We start from the raw sequence: 18,478 nt of genomic DNA, 5'->3' as shown, positions 1-18,478 counted from the left end.
GTACTCATTTTCAAAAACTTCTCTACTTTTAATATTTAGTTTTAAAAATAAATTATAAATCATTTTACTATTAACTTTGCTATAATAATTTTCTCTTAAATAAAGGTAAAATAATCTCTAGATAGTCTCTAAAAGACCTAATTTAATTATGTGGCACTGACATTTCATTCTTTAATAAAAAAAATCTAACAGATAACTTTAAAAAAATATTTTAGAAGTTTTCCATAATTAAGGAGTCAATGTGTTATGAAAAAGAAATAATAGAATCAGTGTAAAAATGGGTAACATTTTAGAAATCAAGGTTAATTATACTTAAATAAATTTGATTAATATCTTGATGTTCAATGATAGAAGAGTCCTACTACCCTTATCATCTTATTAAACTTTTAATTTAGGGGAGCATTTTGTTGCTAGAAAGTGAGGGAAGAAAGTATTCAGTTTCTATAACTTCTCTATTTTTAATATTTAATTATAAAAATTAAATTATATAACTACTAAAAATAGTTTTACTTTTTTTTTTTCTTTTTGAAAGAAGACAGCCACTTTATTAAACTCGAGTAATTTATTGAATTTTATTTTCTAGCAATCAAACACATCTAAAGTAAAATTAATAAGCTACTTGCCTCACTATATAAAAATGGTTATAATCTAAGTTTGAAGAAGTGGAGACATCCACTTTACATCAACATGATTAGTCAAGTTCTATCATTAATGGCCACTAGGCTTATAATTGGTGTTTAGTGATAACTTTTTTCATAGTGAATTGATTAGATTAGTCTCTAACTCTGTATGCATACCATATATACACATCTTCATCTTTTCCTTTTCTTAATTGCCACTGAAATTTTTTAGATATTATAATTGAAACTTATAAAAGCTTTTATAAAACTTTTGGATTGGTTTTGAATGTATATTCATAGAATATTACTAACATATATGGTTAATTAATAACAAATGCAATAAATGACAAAAATCCCCATTGTTTCTTAAAGATTAGAATATATAATATTTATCAATGAAATTTGTTATGCCTGAAAAAAAGATTTTATTTTCTTGTAGTATGATATTAGGCAACATTAGATAGCTGCAAAACTATTTTAAACAACTTTTAGTTTAACCCAAGGAGTGGCATTTTTAAAAGAGCTCAATGGCACTTATTGTCTTTTAAAAAATGTTATCAATAATAATCACATAAAAAGAATCCCTTGCGTTAGGTAAACGTAAAGCTCTTAAACATGCCAAGAGGTAAACGTGCAATAGTAATCAAAAGGTACATCATGATCCAAAATTATGATAGGGGAGTTAAAACTTTAATGAAAAAAAAAAAAAAACTATCTTTCATTCTCATTTGGAAGTATTAATTGTAGGTCTACAAAATACTCTAAGGTGACAATCCTAGACACATTCTGAGATGCTTTAACAATTTATTTACAATTAATTTTTTTTATTCGCAATAATAAATATTAATGTGCACCTAGGGGTGAAAATGGGTCGGATTTTATATAGTTAAATTGTGTACACCATTATAATAAAATATGTCTCATCTATATAACATATATGCACTAAATTTTATATACTAAAAAACAAAAACCCTCCACATTCTGATGGCATCTCACAATACATAAATCTAGTGGAAAGATGGCCAATAAATCAAAATGCAATTCTTGCTAGGGGCAGCAAAAGATTATGAAAGCAATCCTCAAAGATGGCCCAATAAATAAAATGCAATTTCTTGCTAGTGGCTGCAAAAAATTATGAAAGCAATCCTCTTGAATACCATGATATTCCACCACAAGATATACTTAGCATACCCTATAATCGATCTCCCATAGATGATGCGGATGAAAGCAATCCTCTTGAATACCATGATATTCCATCACAAGATATACTTAGCATACCCTATAATCGATCTCCCGTAGATGATGCGGATGCATTGACACTTGACATAGATACGAATAAAAATGTAAAAACTGTATCTCCTTCCATTAATAGTTTTGTTGCCTCCATTTCACTATTCCAACACGGCCGTATCCGTGTTGGGTAAAATTGAGGGCAATTGTAGCAATGCACTTCTATCACCACGTTCTATTCCATTTCTTAGATTTTGTAACCATATAGCAATATAAGAGACAATACAAAGAATTCGTACAAGTTCTCTGAGAAAGTTCTGCAGGGTTGAAGATTTCTCAACAACATAAAGGCCATAAATTCTAGCATCATTATTGGTGAACTTTTCTGTTCATTAAATGACAGACAAGGTTGCAAAGCCTAGATCTTATATCACATCACCCACATGACAATCTCAGTATGTATTGTTTAGTACAATGATATCTACAGATACATCAATTAACCGTTCTCTGGCATATAATCATAATATAGAGCAGTTTGCAAGAGTTCAGCAAAGAGGTATTAAAGCCCTGAAAAGATTGAAATTAAAAGGAATCAGTACGCATAAACATTTTGCTACGTCTTGACATAATAACCAAACTTTAATAAAGGTTCAGCAAAAATTAGATATAGCAAAACAAGAACCGACATGAGATGCAGATAATAAAAACTGGGTTGTTCATGTAGTCACAGCATTTTAAGTGCCTTAGTTACTACTAGTAACAACACAAAGTGCTAGTACATAAGTGTTCGAAAATCACTTGGCAGGCAGCTGAGAGGTTTTATGGTGCTCAGTGGATGGCCTTGGTCAATTTTTCTAATTCCATTTGTCTAAATAATCTATGCTCTACAAAACTAGATCAAAAATAAGTAATTAGTAATATTTCACATCAAATATTCAAACCAAAGAAAAAGACTAGAATAAAGAATAAGAAGTCACAAGAGAAAAACGAAATATAACTGCAGCCCTACAGGTATTAAGAAGAGTATCAATTTTCTATGGCAGAAACAACTAGTGAGAACAGTAATAGAGTAAAAGAAGGATGACGACAGTCAGCACAGGTTGATTAGGTGCTTATTGCTAATACACTGAATATTGACGACTGTAAGAACTAAAGGTACTTATACTGAAGTGTGCTTCAATCTAAGACTCCATTGATGTTGAAACATGTGGCCATCTTCTCCTCATATCCATAAAATCACTAGCTTGCATTTCTTTCTATGAATGAAGCTGGAGCAGAGAACATGTAGAGTAGCACATGTATCAGTGAACCTATCAATAAATTGAAGCAATGTTTTGGAACTCTCTACAATCCAAAAACTAGATTGTTAACCTGTTACCTACTCAATACCAACAATTCCACGATTTAGCGAATTGTTGTCTTTCATGCCATTTATCTTTGGCAATGAACATGTATATATGTGACAAAGCAGTTGGTGCAAAGTGCTAGATGCACCTCAAATATTCTTATTCTTGGGATGGAAACGGAAGATAAAGTAGCATATACTAAGTTCATGGAACTTTACACTAAAAGGCAGACACTCATGCGGTTGGTGCAAAGTGCTAGATGAACCTCAAATATTCTTGGGATGGAAATGGACGATAAAGCAGCATATACTAAGTTCATGGAACTTTACACTAAAGGGCAGATGCTTACGTGAGGAATCTTAACGCTGCCAATTCTATGCTCTCATACATACCCCTGCAGCACGATCGACTGTATCCTCAGACAAAATGGCATGGATGAGAGCAGCTCTGTCTTGACTAATAGATCTATGTTGAGTCTTACATGTGATAAGATACAGACAAATGAGGTGAAGAATCCTAACTACTGGAGTAAGACATGCATACAGAACCATATTGCTATCCCAAAGATCATTTGGCCCTAGAACAGTCTTGACAATCTCAGGTAAAGTAGGAGCAGCACCATGTTTGTACAGAAAGACAAACTCTCCTAAAGGTAACTTAAAGTACTGCCTGATCACATCAGGAAATACATAACTGAAAAGCCATGAGCTTTGGAATGCATTAATCTTTAAAATATAAAGCATTTGCATAAAACTCTCAAGCTAATTCAACAAACGCAACCCCATCAATTTTGTATAGTTTTGTCCATCTTCTGTTAGTAAAAATATGTGAAATACCTAAGGGAAGCAAAATCTAATAACATCGCATGTCTCTCAACCACAATGAGCATAGATTTGATAATATAGTTATATTAATCCTCGGCTTCCTTGGAGGCAAATTTCTTTCATAAAGATTGTGAGGAAGAAGGTCCCTCAGTAATTCTTGGTCTTTCGGAGACAACCCCTTTCTTAAGCATGATGACTAAAATATGAAAAAAAAAGAGAAAAACAAGTCATCACCGTCAACCTCAAGACAAACACAAGTTATCCTCTTTTAAACCAATTTTCGAGATGAAAAACCTCATGATCTAACTTGAAATCTTGAAAATATACATCAAAATCATATGGAGAAGAGTTTTCTTATTTCAAATTCAAAAGAAAACAACAAAATTAATCATCCATGAAAATCTATCTGAAATCAAGGAAACTAGGAAGGCATGATGTAAATCTTGATAAAGGAAAGGAAAATGATAAGAAAACAAGTAACATACCTTGATAAGTGTTTAAACTTTAAAGGATATTTTGGAGGAGAAACCGACTAGAAAGAGAAACAAGTGGAGGATGTGGTGGGAGATCAAAGTTTAGAGTTGGAAGTTGAGATTTTTAGGGTTCATATGTGTATATAAGGTACAAACTTTGACCAATAACACATGGTTGACCATGAAGGTAACATAAGGTACGAAGTTTGGCATTCGCAGGATCATTCTATAGTCTTAGTCAAACGAGGTAGAGTGAAAGATTTGCCAGGTGTGAAATCCCAGATACATAAAGGCCTATCAAACACTCAGGAAGAACCATAAGACTCCCAGATATTCAAGGCAACAGTCAGCAGAATTCAACAATGATGCTACCAATAGGACTTCTACAAACTTCATAAATATTCTGAGTATCTTGAAGGTTTCAGCTTATAATGATCAAATCTGCAACCATTTTTGTACTTGGGGCATTCTAAATTTGTAGTTACTGAAACCAAAGGATCCTCAACATATCATATCTTTAAAAGGTCAGCTCAAAGTATCACATATGTTGTAATTTCAAAAGTTAAGAGAGGAAATTATATAGTGTGCACTTTACGGCATAGGCATATCAGAATTAATGCAAACCAGATTCTAAAGATAATGAAGACCAATTAAAAAGTTCAATGAGAACAAAGCATGCAAAGAAACCACACAGAATTTCGCATGGAGCAACTACTACCAATATCTTAGGCTTGCGACATATAAAATAACCAAAAAATTGCATTTTAATATGCAATCAACAGGAAGTAGGTTTATTATGGTAGAATGGTGCTTTCTGAAACTGTGAAATAAATAACAAGGGGATATGAAAAAAAAAACCTAAGATGGTAACCAAGTACGAACAAATCAAAATATAGTGCGACAGTACATGCATCAAGGATGGAGATAATGGGGGTGATAATCATGTAACAAGCTAATTGAATGAAATAGCTGATTGAATCCTCTGCTTATATTTCCCTTTTAGACAATCATGTTCCATCATATTGATGCTGAGTAGAGCTGACTTCCACTAAATGTGGCACATTGCAACACTTACCACTGAAACTCAAGGACATACACAGATGATGACGGTAAGTTACATGTAGAAAATAGAATTGCTTGGTCAATGGAAGAGTATTGTCCGCATCAACCTTCTTCCATTTGTGGCAAAACAGAATGGGCTAAGCAAAGGGTAAAAGAGAGTACGAAATTATTCCAAGGCCCAAATAACGAGCATGATTTCAAAAGAGTGGTCTTAGAAGTCTGAGAAGCATTCGGTGAGTTTAACTGTTGCTAGTCCCATTTATGTTAAGTTAAGCAAGACTAAACATGACAGATCCTCATACAGGAATCCCACCTTAAAGACATAAAACGAGATATCTCCTTTCCAACATTACTATAAAGGAAAAGTTTACAGATTTCATACCCTAGCCGCGGGCCTTGAGTTCTGCAAGACGCCTCGAGAGATCCTCCTCATCAACCTTCTCCTTCTCCTTGGCCGGGATGGCATGGGACGCAGCTTGCGGCAACCCAACCGAGACCTCAAGCCCGTAGTCATCCGCGACCTGCTGCATCAGGCTATTGACCTCGCCTTCGGGGGTAGATAAACTAGTAGATCCAGCCATGGCCCCCTCCATGAACTCGGCTTGCACCTCCATGTTCACAAATTGCTTCTCGAACTGATCCATAGTCTCCGACATCTTCTGCAAATTCCCGGAGGCGAGTGCGGAATCAAGAGACTTGACGATCGATCCCATCGACTTGCCGATCACTTGCATCTTGGCCTGGGTGTCGAGGCGGGCGACGACAGCGTCGAGGCGGGAGGAGAGGCGGAGGTAGTTCATCTGCTCGGTGCGCTTGCGGATGGCGTTCTCGGCGTAGATCCGAGCGCCGTCCATGTTTCCCTTCTCGATGGCCTTCTTGACCTTGAGCTTCTCGGACTTCTCCTCCTTCTCGCATTTGCGGGCCTGGCGCTGGAGGCTCTTGGAAGTGAACTTGAGCTCCATGATCTGGTTCATTAGCTTCTCTGTATTCCCCATGGAAGAAGGTGGAAGGAGGAAGAGGAGATCGAGGGGATTAGGGTTAGGGCTTGGTGAAGAAGAGAGGACAGATCGAGAGAGAGGAAAAGGGGAAGAGGAGCGAAAGAGGCGTCAGATACGGGGATAGTATATGGGCAACGCGGTTATCCCGGTCTAGCGGAGATATATTGACCGTTACGTTTAATAGTGACGGCCGTTAGGAGTGCAGCCACGCATCCGGTCTACTGTAATGCCATTTGAAATTAGTTTTAGAGTTAATTAGGCTAACACCCTTGAATTATACCCGATTTTTACGAAGATCATCTGAACTTTTTTAGATTACAATGTCACTCGCAAACTTTGAGAAATTTTAATGTCACCATTCTGTTAGTAGTGCTGTAAGTAAAATTGGACAAGTCAACTTACGTGGCAATCATATTTTTCAAAAATAACCTAGATGCCATCATAAATCTTTTAATTAAATTAGAATAAAAGGGGATATATATTATTATAATTAAATTAACTTATTATAAAAAAATTTATCATCTTCCTCCCCCACCACCATCACCTACTTCTCCCCTTCATCATCATCGACCACTAACATCACCTCCCCGCCGTCAGCTTGCAATAGCCAGGAACTAACCAGCCAACCTCCCTGCCATTGTCTTGCCGTCTCCCCCTTCCCTCATCTCATCGTCGGCAACATCAGCGAGGGACAACGCCGGCTGATCCGTCCGCCAACCTTGAGGAGAAGCTTCCACCTGAGGTAAGGGTGAGGGCAAGGGTTGAGCTGGCCTCGTCCAAGTCTTCCTCGAGGGACAGCGTCGCCCCACCCGCCACGGAATCCGACAGCATCCAAAGAGTGGCGATGATGAGGCTTCAAGAGAGAGGTTCATCCGAATCGACAACAATTGGTTCGCCGCCTCCGTCGGAATACTCCAACGAGGTGATCGGTGTGGGTTTGGTGTAGGAGACATGTGGTTTGAGATTATTTCGGTCATTTATTTATTTTCTTACTAAATTGATGAAGTCTTTAATTTATTAGGGGTATAGTTGGTCATTACGCATTTATTATCATCGCAGTTACCCATTTCACTTTGCCCAAAGTTTAGAGATGATATTGTAACCTAAAAAAGTTTACAGGGTCCCCGTAAAAACCGGGCATACTTTAGGGGGTGTCAGCATAATTAACCCTTAGTTTTATTGTTATACACCTACTAAAAGTATTTTATTATTAAAAATACTAAATAAGAAAGATATGAGTAAAATTATAAAGAAAAAATATCTAATGCCATAACTTTGTGCTCGATTATCCATTTTAGTCATAAAATATATCATTTGTGAAGATATGAAATAGTTCTATATATTAAATAATATAACTATTCCTCAAAGCCAACTGTGTTCTATATTATTTTGTTCTCTTTTATTATCTCTTTCACCATATTAGAGTGCCATGAAAGGATGTGAGGCTAGTCATATGTATTTGTTTCATTAGGTTAAGAGTTTCTCGGCAAAGATACTTTTACCAAAGACTCGGAAATCCTAGAAAATCCTTGATGGAATTTTGAGAGTAGTCACAAGGATGTTCCTTATTCTGAATAATGTTATTGTTAGCGTCGTCTAGTTTCTATCACACCCGTACTACAGACAATACACTAGAAAATGCGTAACCAGCCACAACCAATTGTCTATGCCTAATATAATGCAAGGCTTAGAAAACACTTGCCATAATATTTTATCTGCCGAAAATGACACAAATGCCAAAATAGCACAACTGTACACTTTAGCATCTCTATATTAAATAAAATTTATATGTCTCCTTTATAATAATAAGTCAAAACTTCTATACAATGTCATAAGTATTAGTTTTGACGTACAAATACAAGCTACATGGGTCTAACAGCTACCCTTGATACTATTCAGATGATTCAATAACAATAAAAATAATTTTAAAAATAATAACTATAGCAAGTAAAAGTTCTAGTTGGATTTCTCCGTATTGGATTTTCCACTGAAACAAGTTACTCTAGAATGCGGGCTTGAGGTATAGTGTCTATTTAGAAACTCTATTGTGATATGTTTTTGATGGGTCTGTCATGTAACTAGGTTTCAATTCACAAATACAATTATACTGCTAAATATGAAAATAAATCATAGGAAAACTGAAAAGTAATAAACTAAGAAAATTGGAGAAAAATCTAATTGTTTAGAAGTACATGCCATTCTTTATTTGTATTAACAATGGCATACTAAGCTTTTATAATGTTGATATGAGAAACATATCAACGTTTTTATGATCAAATAAATATATAATTTTTTCTGCCATGACATAATATGGTAAGAACTTTGATGAGAGCTTTCACATCCGAGGCTTTGAGCTGTCTAATTTTTCTATGGGCCTCTTTTATCTTTGAGTTCTGTTGTAATGTCTCATTGGTTCATAGGATATTATCAAGTACTTTGAAATTTTTTTTTTCGTCGTGTATTAAACAAAAATGATAGTGGAATTATAAATCAACACAAGTCTTCAAACCAGATAAAAGTTTCTACAAGTAACAACAATGCATCTGATGCCTATAGTTCAAATTCATGTGCTAGCAGTGCAAATGCTTCTGAAAACTCTCTGGTTGGAAATTTATTAGATGATGCATTAGAATAAGAAACCTTGTACTCAATCTTGGATAATGGAAATTAGAATTTGGTGCGGTCTATTTTGAATGATCTCTCTAAGACATTATCCTATCTACCTAATGCAACTGATCTAAATTTAAAATTATAACTATATAAGATCCGTCTTCTACTTCTGACTAGAAATGTAAAAGTTGTAAAGCACGACCTTAAGCTTGCTATGAACATGTCACATAGTAGAGATTTATCCGTAGAGCTCTTCTTGAAATTTCAATTAGAGTTTGCATGTGGAAACTACCGAAAGACTTATAGACTCTTGGGTGCTCCTAGTAATCGAGAAGAACCAGCAATGTTTGCTATTTTCAGTAACAATCTTGGTTGTATACTTCACCAGCAAAGATCCCATCACTTGTCAAGCTGGTTCGTTAGCAAAGCACTATGAAGTAGCACATTAGTCCGATCAAAGAAACCTTTGAAGTTAGCAACCTTTTCATAGGATAAATCCCACCTTATTTCTTATAACTGTGGCCTCCAGCACCTGGTCTGTGGAAAGCCACTGCATGCAGCTTCTTGCTTTCATGAAGCCCTTCCATTGTTCGACAACTGACCACTATTTTGGCTATATTTTGTGGAATGTTGTTTACAAGCATTGGAAATGGGTCTCCTAAATCCAAATCATGCTCATTCACATAGAGAGATTAAAGTTATTGTTGTTGGTTTGGGTAAATAGAGACAGGTAGCTATCATCCATGTAATCTCAATAGATAGATATTCAAATTTAGGAGAAGTTGATGGTCTAATCAGTTGTAAAATTAAGGGCTTGATCTCGCTTATGTTCGCTCGGCAGTGTCTGATCAATGCTTTGATATTGTTTCTCAACAGAAAATAACAAAATATGGTTCAACTCCTGGACCATATGTGGAAGATCCAAGACAAGCAGTAAACATAAGCAACAAGAATTCTAGCCAGAAGAAGACAACAAGTGGAGATTCAACAGTATCAAGTACAATGCCAACATCCACAGCATCCAATCTAAATGATGGTTTTAAGAGTGGCGTGAATTCAAATGACACCTTGCAGAGCTCTACTTTTTCTTTTGAGAACATCTGCGGGAAGAAATGCACAAAATAAAGGAGGACGTCCTAGGAGACCTAGCATATGTCGAGTTGTGCTTACAAAATCCCTTAAAAGCACCATCTGTTGTAAAGACACTTCAGCAACTCCTAGGCTGCTCCAAAATTAACAGTTTCCTCAGCCATATATATGCAGTTGAAGCACTTTGTCAGCTGAACCGACCTAAAGCAGCAGCAGAGCAGTTGTCCATCTATATTGTAGGTCGGAACAACATCAATTTCCCGTATAGTGATTAAGACCGAGAGAAATGGCTCATAAGAAAAATGGCGATGTTGAAGATTTGAACTGTCCGGTAGCTTTAGAATATTCCTAGGGTATGGGGTTTCTAAAGCCTGGGGAGGCTTGTGGGGTGCTCTACACAAATCTAGCTACCATGTTCGCTTTGCAGGGTGACCTTGAGTGAGCTAGCTACTTTGTAAATTAGGGTCTTTCCTTATTGTCCAATGACCCAACAATGTTGCTTGCAGTGGTATATTTGGATCTTTTAGAAGGAAAAAACTCAAGAAGCTCTTCCCAAGTTGAGAGAGCACAGACATGTGAGGTTCATCCGAAGAAGTGTTATAGTAAACAACTAATTGATTAATGTTGTTTGAATGCTTGTGTCAATAGATGCCGCTGATTCGACTTTAACCCCGACTCTAATGATTGTTCAGCTGTAGGAGGTATTCAAGATTAATCTGTCTCGTATAAAAGATGTGTTTTAGTGTAAGCATTTTGTTCCCCCCTTTTCTCTTCATTTTCAATGATTAGTGTTGAGACACATTATCTTATGCTCCTAAAGATCTCTGTCAACACATTTGAAAAAAAAAACAAAATCATTGATTTACAATAGTTGATATCAAGCCTTTCCGTTCTAAAAAATTCTTTGATTTTTTAAGTATAGTTGGCGATTTTACAGCTGCCAACTTGAAAAATATTGTGGGGGTGATTGTTTCGTAATTCTCAGAATGTTAAAAGAGATGGCTTAAGATGGCAAGCCCAATCTTTTGGTCAAAATCTTAAAATTGGCATGAACATGTAGACATGCAACAATTCACCTTTGGAGATTGGCAGACAAGATGTAGTTATTAGTCCATCTAACATTGTAAATTAATTTTCTTGCCATAGAGAAGGGCCTTATCATATGGTAGCTTGTGTTTGAAGTGAAATCTTTTTAACAGAATTAATGAAGCATATATATTAGATTTTATTATGGCCATAATGTTGTTACAGTATACATGATAATTTACGTTACACAAAGGAAAAATAAGGTGCGCCAAATTTAGAGTCCATCTAAAGTCACGATTCTATTTAGAAGGGTGAGTAGGGAGACGAGCAGCCAAGACCCTCAAAGTCATAGAGTTGTTCAAAAAAAAAGAAAGAAAAAGAAAATATTATGTTCCGATATAGTTGAGAAATAAAATAATATAATATTTAAAAATAAAGAACATATGTTAAAAATATAAATAGAAAATTAAATATTAACTTCTAAAGGATATAGATAAAAAAGACAGTTAGGTCGACAACTAAACAGAGATTTAAAAATATAAAAGAAAAGAAAGAATATATTTAATAAAAGCATAAATAAAAAGGTGTCTAATAAGAAAAAAAAGTAATCATAAAAAATATTTTACATATATTATGTCCATAATATTTCAGTGTCAACTATGTTAAATTTTTGGTTAATGGTGTAACCCTCTATAGAAACTATGATTAGTTAATAAGGTTTTATATTAGTATTTCTTTGGAGGGTGTAAGTGATATTATAGATAATTCAGAGGGTTTAGGTGTAATTTATTCCGTTATAATTAATACGACCTGTTAAAAATAATGGGGAGTAGAGTATCCGACGTTCCAATACGGACCTGGAGAGAAGGAAGTATCAAGTAGACACGGATGCGGTTTTGACACTATTCGGCGTCGTATAACGTAGTCCGACGGAACATAATATTGACACAACGAGAACAACGCTACCGTCCCCGCTAATTTCGAGCCTCCTCCTCGCTTCCTTCTTCTCCTCCTCTATCGAGAAGAGAGAGAGAGAGAGAGAGAGAGAGAGAGAGAGAGAGAGAGTTGGGAATGGCGATACAGTACTCGATGGTGGCTCGTGGAGTCGTGGTATTGTCGGAGTTCAACTCCGGACCCTCCAACGCCAGCTCCATCGCGCGCCAGATACTGGAGAAGGTCGCCGCCGCCGCGAGCAACGACGCGCACGTGTCATACTCGCAGGACCGTCACGTGTTCCACGTAAGGAGAACCGACGGGATCACCGTCCTCTGCATGGCCGACGAGACCGCCGGAAGTGAGTACCTCATTCTTTCTTCTTTATCTACGATTAGATCGAAAGGAATCGGTATTTGATGGGTTTGGGCGTAATTTGTAATCGGTTTTCTTCAAAATGCCATCTTGGTTTAGGGAAACGAGGACCTTCATGATCGTCTAGTTTGTTTTTATTTTCCAAAGAATACTTCTTTTCCTACTTTTGTGCCTAGAGAAGATATATTTTTCTAGGTTTTTTATATTTTTAAAATCCACCGTTTTCTAACAGCTTAATAGTTAGTGAGTTAATAGAGAGTAGATTTTAACGTTAGTGGTTTGATTGATTTGATAATTTGTCAATGCCATTGTGGTGATCATCTTGCGAGACTGTCAACATAGAGAGATATTTGGGCATGGAGAACAAGCTAAATTTTGGATTAACAATTCACTATCTGATTTCAAAAATCCTTTTGACATTGTTTTCACCAAATCCTAGTGGAGGAAAACTTCGGTTAGAGAAGAGACTGCAGGGGAGTGTATAATAATGACTGGTGGTTAAGGTGAATCTCTTTTACCTTTTGTATCATGCTCATATGACTCTGATGTCTGAACAACCATCTAATGATCTTAGATGGAAATGTTTACATGAGGGAACACTGGGAACTTTTTGATTGAGGAAGCCAAGTCTTTGCAAGGTATAAACCCTATATACGGATCTTTCAACTTCAGAGAGATTAGTGCCTTTGACAAACCTCTCGTGAATTCCAGAGAGTGGACTTGATTTTTTCCGGTTGTTTCAGAACTATGGGGCTATTAGGGCAGTGATTAACATTTTTGGTACAACATCACGTTATTGAAACTTTAATGGTACATACATTGGTTTGAAGTTTCACCTGAGACGAAACAGTAACGGCCGAAACTTAATGAAAACTAAAGTCGAAAGTCATTGTTTAAGGACACAACTATCAAGATTTTTTGTTTTGATATTTATTTTGGACCACAATAGGCTAAAAGTATTATTTTTTTTCTTGGGGTAAAATCCGAAACCAACTAAAACTGAAACCAAAATCTCAAACCAATTTAATAGAATTACGAAGATGGATGACATTTTAATCTAAACGTCCATATCATGTTCATCATCCTTTTGATTTCCTTAGTTATATCAAGGCCATTCTCAATGACAAATGACATATAATTTTTTATAATCTCATAAACTTGCACATTTTCAAGTATTCAACAATTTCTCTAATAAAATTTTGTGTATGAATATATTAGCATTATGAAATATTAAAAGATTTGAGAAGTCTCATCCTGCAGGGAAAAATTGTCGAACTTGCCCTGCTTGATATAAATTAGACTCACTCTCCATGAAACCTGAAAACTTTGTTTTGTTCTTCCTAATTGTATCTACTCATGGAATTCTAGTCTTTTGGTGTTGGGCCTGTTGGCTTATTATGTCTTCCTTGATTATTTATAAATATTTTAGGACAACTATAGCATGTCAAACTTGAAGCATTTGTTAAGCATGATTCTTGTGAGGCAAAAGTAACTATACTAAGACAAAGTTGTTTGATGCATTAGGAATTTGTAATTTCATATTACTACTCAAATTGATTTGTATAATTAGTCTCAAGTTATTTTCCCTTTTGGAGTTACTATGTGCTTGAATTACCTGAGGCATGGAATTGTATTTGGATATACTGCATTGTTTGTGATAATGAATCACATTGTCCAATTTCACTTGTGGGATGCAGTATCTAGATTCACTGCCTTCCTATATTCTTTAGAAAAAAAATTATTTACAAAATTTATTATTATTTATATCTATAATTCATATGGAATACAAACTTTAATACTGATATTTTCTTAATATATCTACAGGAAGGGTTCCATTCTTCTTTCTCGAAGACATTCATGGGAGATTTGTGAAGACATATGGCCATGCTTGCCAGACTGCTCTTGCTTATGCAATGAATGATGAGTTTTCAAGAGTCTTAGACCAACAGATGGATTTTTATTCAACTGATCCTAATGCGGATAGGATAAACCGCATAAAAGGTGAAATGAGTGAGGTATGTTTGAATCCTTAGTCAGTGTGCTGGTTATAAAATATTAGCTAAGATGTGATGGCCATCGCTCATTTCCATTGTGTTGACAAATCTATGCCTCAAATTGATTCGATCTTTCTCAAAGCTCAAATGGATACAGTTTCATACCCTTAGCTGAGTTATACACAAAAGTGCAGTCATCATCCAAACATTTTCCCAACAATATCGAGCTGGCTTGATTAATCTAGTAGGATGTCGATGAAGAAACTGTAAAACAGTACATCTCCTTCATAGAACTTCTGTTCATTAAGATATTTTCCTTGTGTGTTAATCCAATGTCTCATGTTCTTTTAAAATCTCCGTCTTAAACTTTTCTGGTATATCAGAAATATGTCTAACTTTTACAGGACAAACATTCTATGATATTGCTCTATTCTGACTATAGCTGTGGGATAATACTCTAGCATTTACTTCTTTTCTCAAAAAAATAAAATAATAAAGTACAAAATAAAACTTCCAACGTTTACTTCCAGAAAAATATATTTATCTACTTGCAACTTGCAAATTTATGTACAAAATTTTTGCTCTGGTACATTAATATGCTTCACTTTAAAAAAAAAAAAAGGCTCTTTTCAAAACTGTTCTGCAATTTCTTTAATAATCATTGTGCTATAAGCCTATACATCTTTTATTGATTTTAGGAACTGCTCCAGTATGAAATTTTTGTCCACTCAATTGCATTAGAGTGAATACCTTTTTTAGTTTTATCACTACAATGGTTATGATAAAGTCATATAGATAGAAAGCTAATATGTACATTTGATAGCTTTTCTTTTTGTAGGTCCACAATATAATGATAGAAAACATTGACAAAGTCTTGGAAAGAGGAGACAGGTTGGAACTGTTGGTTGATAAAACTGCAATTATGCAAGGAAATACTATTCGCTTCAAGAGGCAAGCTCGTCGCTTCAGGAATAGTGTTTGGTGGCAGAATATCAAACTTACGTATGCATCTACTTGATCCAAATTGTTCTTTCTTTATCTCTATCTTTGTAACTTATGCTTAATGTGATAGGAGTGGTTGCTATATACATAGTCAAATATAGGATATTAATTATCAAAAAGGTGCATGCACACCAAATAGTTAACTAGCAACTGGTCCATCATTGCATGATTAGGTCCAAGTTACTATGCAAACTAGGAGTTCTTTTACTAATATAAGCATGCACACCAAATACTCATATTGGTGAGTTTCAAACTTGTTTACATGAATAGGTGACTTTTAATCCACATGGATGATGGATGCAATGTAGATATATTAAATAAAAGGGATATTTGCATATAACATCATGTCTTTTAATGAAATTGTAGTTTACACCTTATATTTTTATTATTTGCAAATCGAATTTAAAATTTAGTGAATATGTGCCGAAAATACTCTGGGTTAAATTTGAACTAACACCGTGAGAATATTTTATTAATTAGATATATTTTATTTCTAAATGATTAAAATATCTTTAGTATAGGTTGGGTGTAGTTGAGTTGAGTTTACTTAAGTTGGGTTTAGTTGGGTTAGGTTTATTTAGGTTAGGTTGAGTTATTATAGGTTGAGTAAGTATAATTTGGCTGAGTGTATTTTCGTAATCTTCTTAGTATAGTTAATTTAACTCAGATGTTTGGTTAATTTTAACTAATAGATTTATCAGTACGATGTTCTACACATATTCGCTAAATTATAGAATTCGATTTGTAAATAATAAACATGTAAGATGTAAATCACAATTTCGTTATAAGACAATGTAACATGCAAATTTCCCTAAATAAAATCACTTTCTAAAATAATGATTTTATTCAATAAGAGTCACTAACATGGTGAGCATTTTTAGTACTTTTAACAAATTAGAAAGGGTGAATATAAATTGCTGAACTATTCAACCACTTATGTATATCTAATACTCCTCTATCTATGTATACCAAAAATCGTTCACTGAGAAAGTAATTTATAGTAAGTGAAATTGCTGACTTGAACAACAATTTTTCTACATGTAACCCCAACCAACATGCCATACATGTGGATTAAAACTTAGTTGGTTATATTGTTTGGTTTGCAGAAATACATTGTTAAAAAACTATGCAGATTTGACCTTTAGGATGCCTTCAACGGTATAAAGCTAGACTTTTTTTAGTATCTTGGAGAATAGACTTCAGAATGTTTATTTTATTTTTTAATTTTTAATTTTTATTGCTATACATGACTTGTTCCAAAGGAAAGAGACTTATCGCTGTGTTTAATGAAATATAATTTAATATACCTGGACTTTGAATGGGAAGATTGCATGCTTTTATGTAGATTCTGTAAGAGGAATAGACATAATAGTTTAATTGCAAAATATTTTATGTATAAATTATGAGTTCATTTCATGGGTTTTTCTGATTCATAATATCACCATTTTGGTTTATTTTCTTCTCATTCTTGTCAAAAATATCTATATCAAGCACCTAGCGATCACTAGGGAGCCTATATGATCACATTAAATAGCTTATAGCAGTTTTGAAATTATTCCTTAAAATGATGTAGAAAAGAATTAGCCACATACACATCAACTCTAGCGTACATTCTCGTAAGGGATATATGAAAAAGAAATCACCCTGAGAAGGGAACTCTGACATCTGAAGACAAGATAAGAAAGAATAAACTAAGAACTGTTTATCCATCAAATATGAAGTTTGCTAATGTGGCTGATCATATGCTCAATACTTTTAGTACTTTAATTTATAAAAATCTCCTCCTTGTGGCAGTAGCAACTTGGAATCAGATAACTGGCAATCAAGATGTTAAAGTTGACTACGCTAACTTTATTCACCTATCATTGATTTTGATATTGCAGTGAAACAAAAAGCTTTTATTTCACCATATTGCTATGACTTTTTTGTGTATTGAAATCCATCAGATTAACTAATCGAAGTTTTAAATAACTCAAAGTTTAACATTTTTTCATATAAATTTGGTATCATGTTATTGCTATTACCAACTGCTATGCCTATCATTTATCTTACTCTTGTCTTATTATTCTTTTTTCTTTGTTGTGCTAAGATTTTTTTTGTTTTGCAGGGTCACATTAATTTTCCTCCTTTTGGTCATAATCTACGTCATTCTCTCTTTTGTATGCCAAGGGATCACACTGCCATCATGTATAAGATAAAATTAGGGTTTTGCACTCTTCTCTTAGGTTGATATCATATTGGTGTTGACATGAGCAAGTGTTTAACCTATTGTATACTTAACTTGACAAGCTACCATTTATTGATGACATGTATTTATGACTTCAGTAATTCAAGTTGTATAATTCATAATTTCTATTACAATATTGTTGCTAAATATCCTTCCTCAAATGGCTTATTTGAAAATATGCTTAAAATAATCATGCGAATGTGCTTAATAACCTCGGGTTACAGCCACCATTTGGCTTGTATATCTTCTTTTGTGAATGTTAATACTATTACTAATAAAACAGTAGTTAGTGGGCTCATTTCTAATAGTTGCTAAGATAAGCCCCAAATAAGAAAAGCTTTTGGACTTACCCTCCAAACCTCCATCTGAACCTTAAAGGTTGGGCCTTTAGAAGATAAGTGGATTTGGTGACTTGGCCTTAAAGGGAAAGCCTGTGCAAAGTCTATATACTATTTTCTAAGGGCCAAATTATTCTTATAGAAAATTTTGTGTGGAAGAGTATCCACAAGAGTGTTATTCTATAGTCAACACATTGGGCTAGTAGAATCATGCCCAATGTGTGGCCTATAGAAAGAGGGTGTGGAACATCTCTTCTATAACTCAGCCATCACCTTTAACCTGGACAACAATTGGATCAACTATAACTGGGGCCACTTAGGTGAGAACCAA

At 34.7% G+C, this 18,478-nt stretch overlaps 2 protein-coding genes across 2 annotated transcripts; one reads left to right on the top strand and one right to left on the bottom strand.

Annotated features, from left to right (window-relative positions):
- Nucleotides 1–2,182: 2,182 nt before the first annotated feature.
- Nucleotides 2,183–6,689, bottom strand: LOC140793509 (ESCRT-related protein CHMP1). Its single transcript, XM_073145021.1, has 2 exons — nucleotides 5,938–6,689; nucleotides 2,183–2,417 (listed from the first exon to the last, which is right to left on the bottom strand). Exon 1 carries the CDS (start codon nucleotides 6,548–6,550, stop codon nucleotides 5,939–5,941), a length of 612 nt encoding a protein of 203 aa, XP_073001122.1. The 5' UTR covers nucleotides 6,551–6,689; the 3' UTR covers nucleotides 2,183–2,417; nucleotide 5,938.
- Nucleotides 6,690–12,289: 5,600 nt separating this feature from the next.
- On the top strand, nucleotides 12,290–17,908 carry LOC140794092 (vesicle-associated membrane protein 711-like). Its single transcript, XM_073145955.1, has 4 exons — nucleotides 12,290–12,572; nucleotides 14,411–14,601; nucleotides 15,419–15,582; nucleotides 17,690–17,908. Exons 1-4 carry the CDS (start codon nucleotides 12,350–12,352, stop codon nucleotides 17,778–17,780), a joined length of 669 nt encoding a protein of 222 aa, XP_073002056.1. The 5' UTR covers nucleotides 12,290–12,349; the 3' UTR covers nucleotides 17,781–17,908.
- The last annotated feature ends 570 nt before the right edge of the window (nucleotides 17,909–18,478 follow it).

The sequence above is a fragment of the Typha latifolia genome, chromosome 8 (assembly GCF_019914945.1).
Source record: "Typha latifolia isolate L0001 chromosome 8, TyphaL0001v2, whole genome shotgun sequence".
Lineage (NCBI taxonomy): Eukaryota > Viridiplantae > Streptophyta > Magnoliopsida > Poales > Typhaceae > Typha > Typha latifolia.
Note: the sequence above shows the minus strand (reverse complement) of the source record. Positions and strands in the feature narration are given on the sequence as shown.

What these genes read in the sequence shown, in the direction of transcription:
- LOC140793509 (XM_073145021.1), bottom strand. Translation starts at nt 6,550, where the DNA reads ATGGGGAATACAGAGAAGCTAATGAACCAGATCATGGAGCTCAAGTTC.
- LOC140794092 (XM_073145955.1), top strand. Translation starts at nt 12,350, where the DNA reads ATGGCGATACAGTACTCGATGGTGGCTCGTGGAGTCGTGGTATTGTCG. An exon ending in GGCCGACGAGACCGCCGGAA is followed by an intron (nt 12,573 to 14,410) that starts GTGAGTACCTCA and finishes ATATATCTACAG; the next exon opens with GAAGGGTTCCATTCTTCTTT. An exon ending in TAAAAGGTGAAATGAGTGAG is followed by an intron (nt 14,602 to 15,418) that starts GTATGTTTGAAT and finishes TTCTTTTTGTAG; the next exon opens with GTCCACAATATAATGATAGA.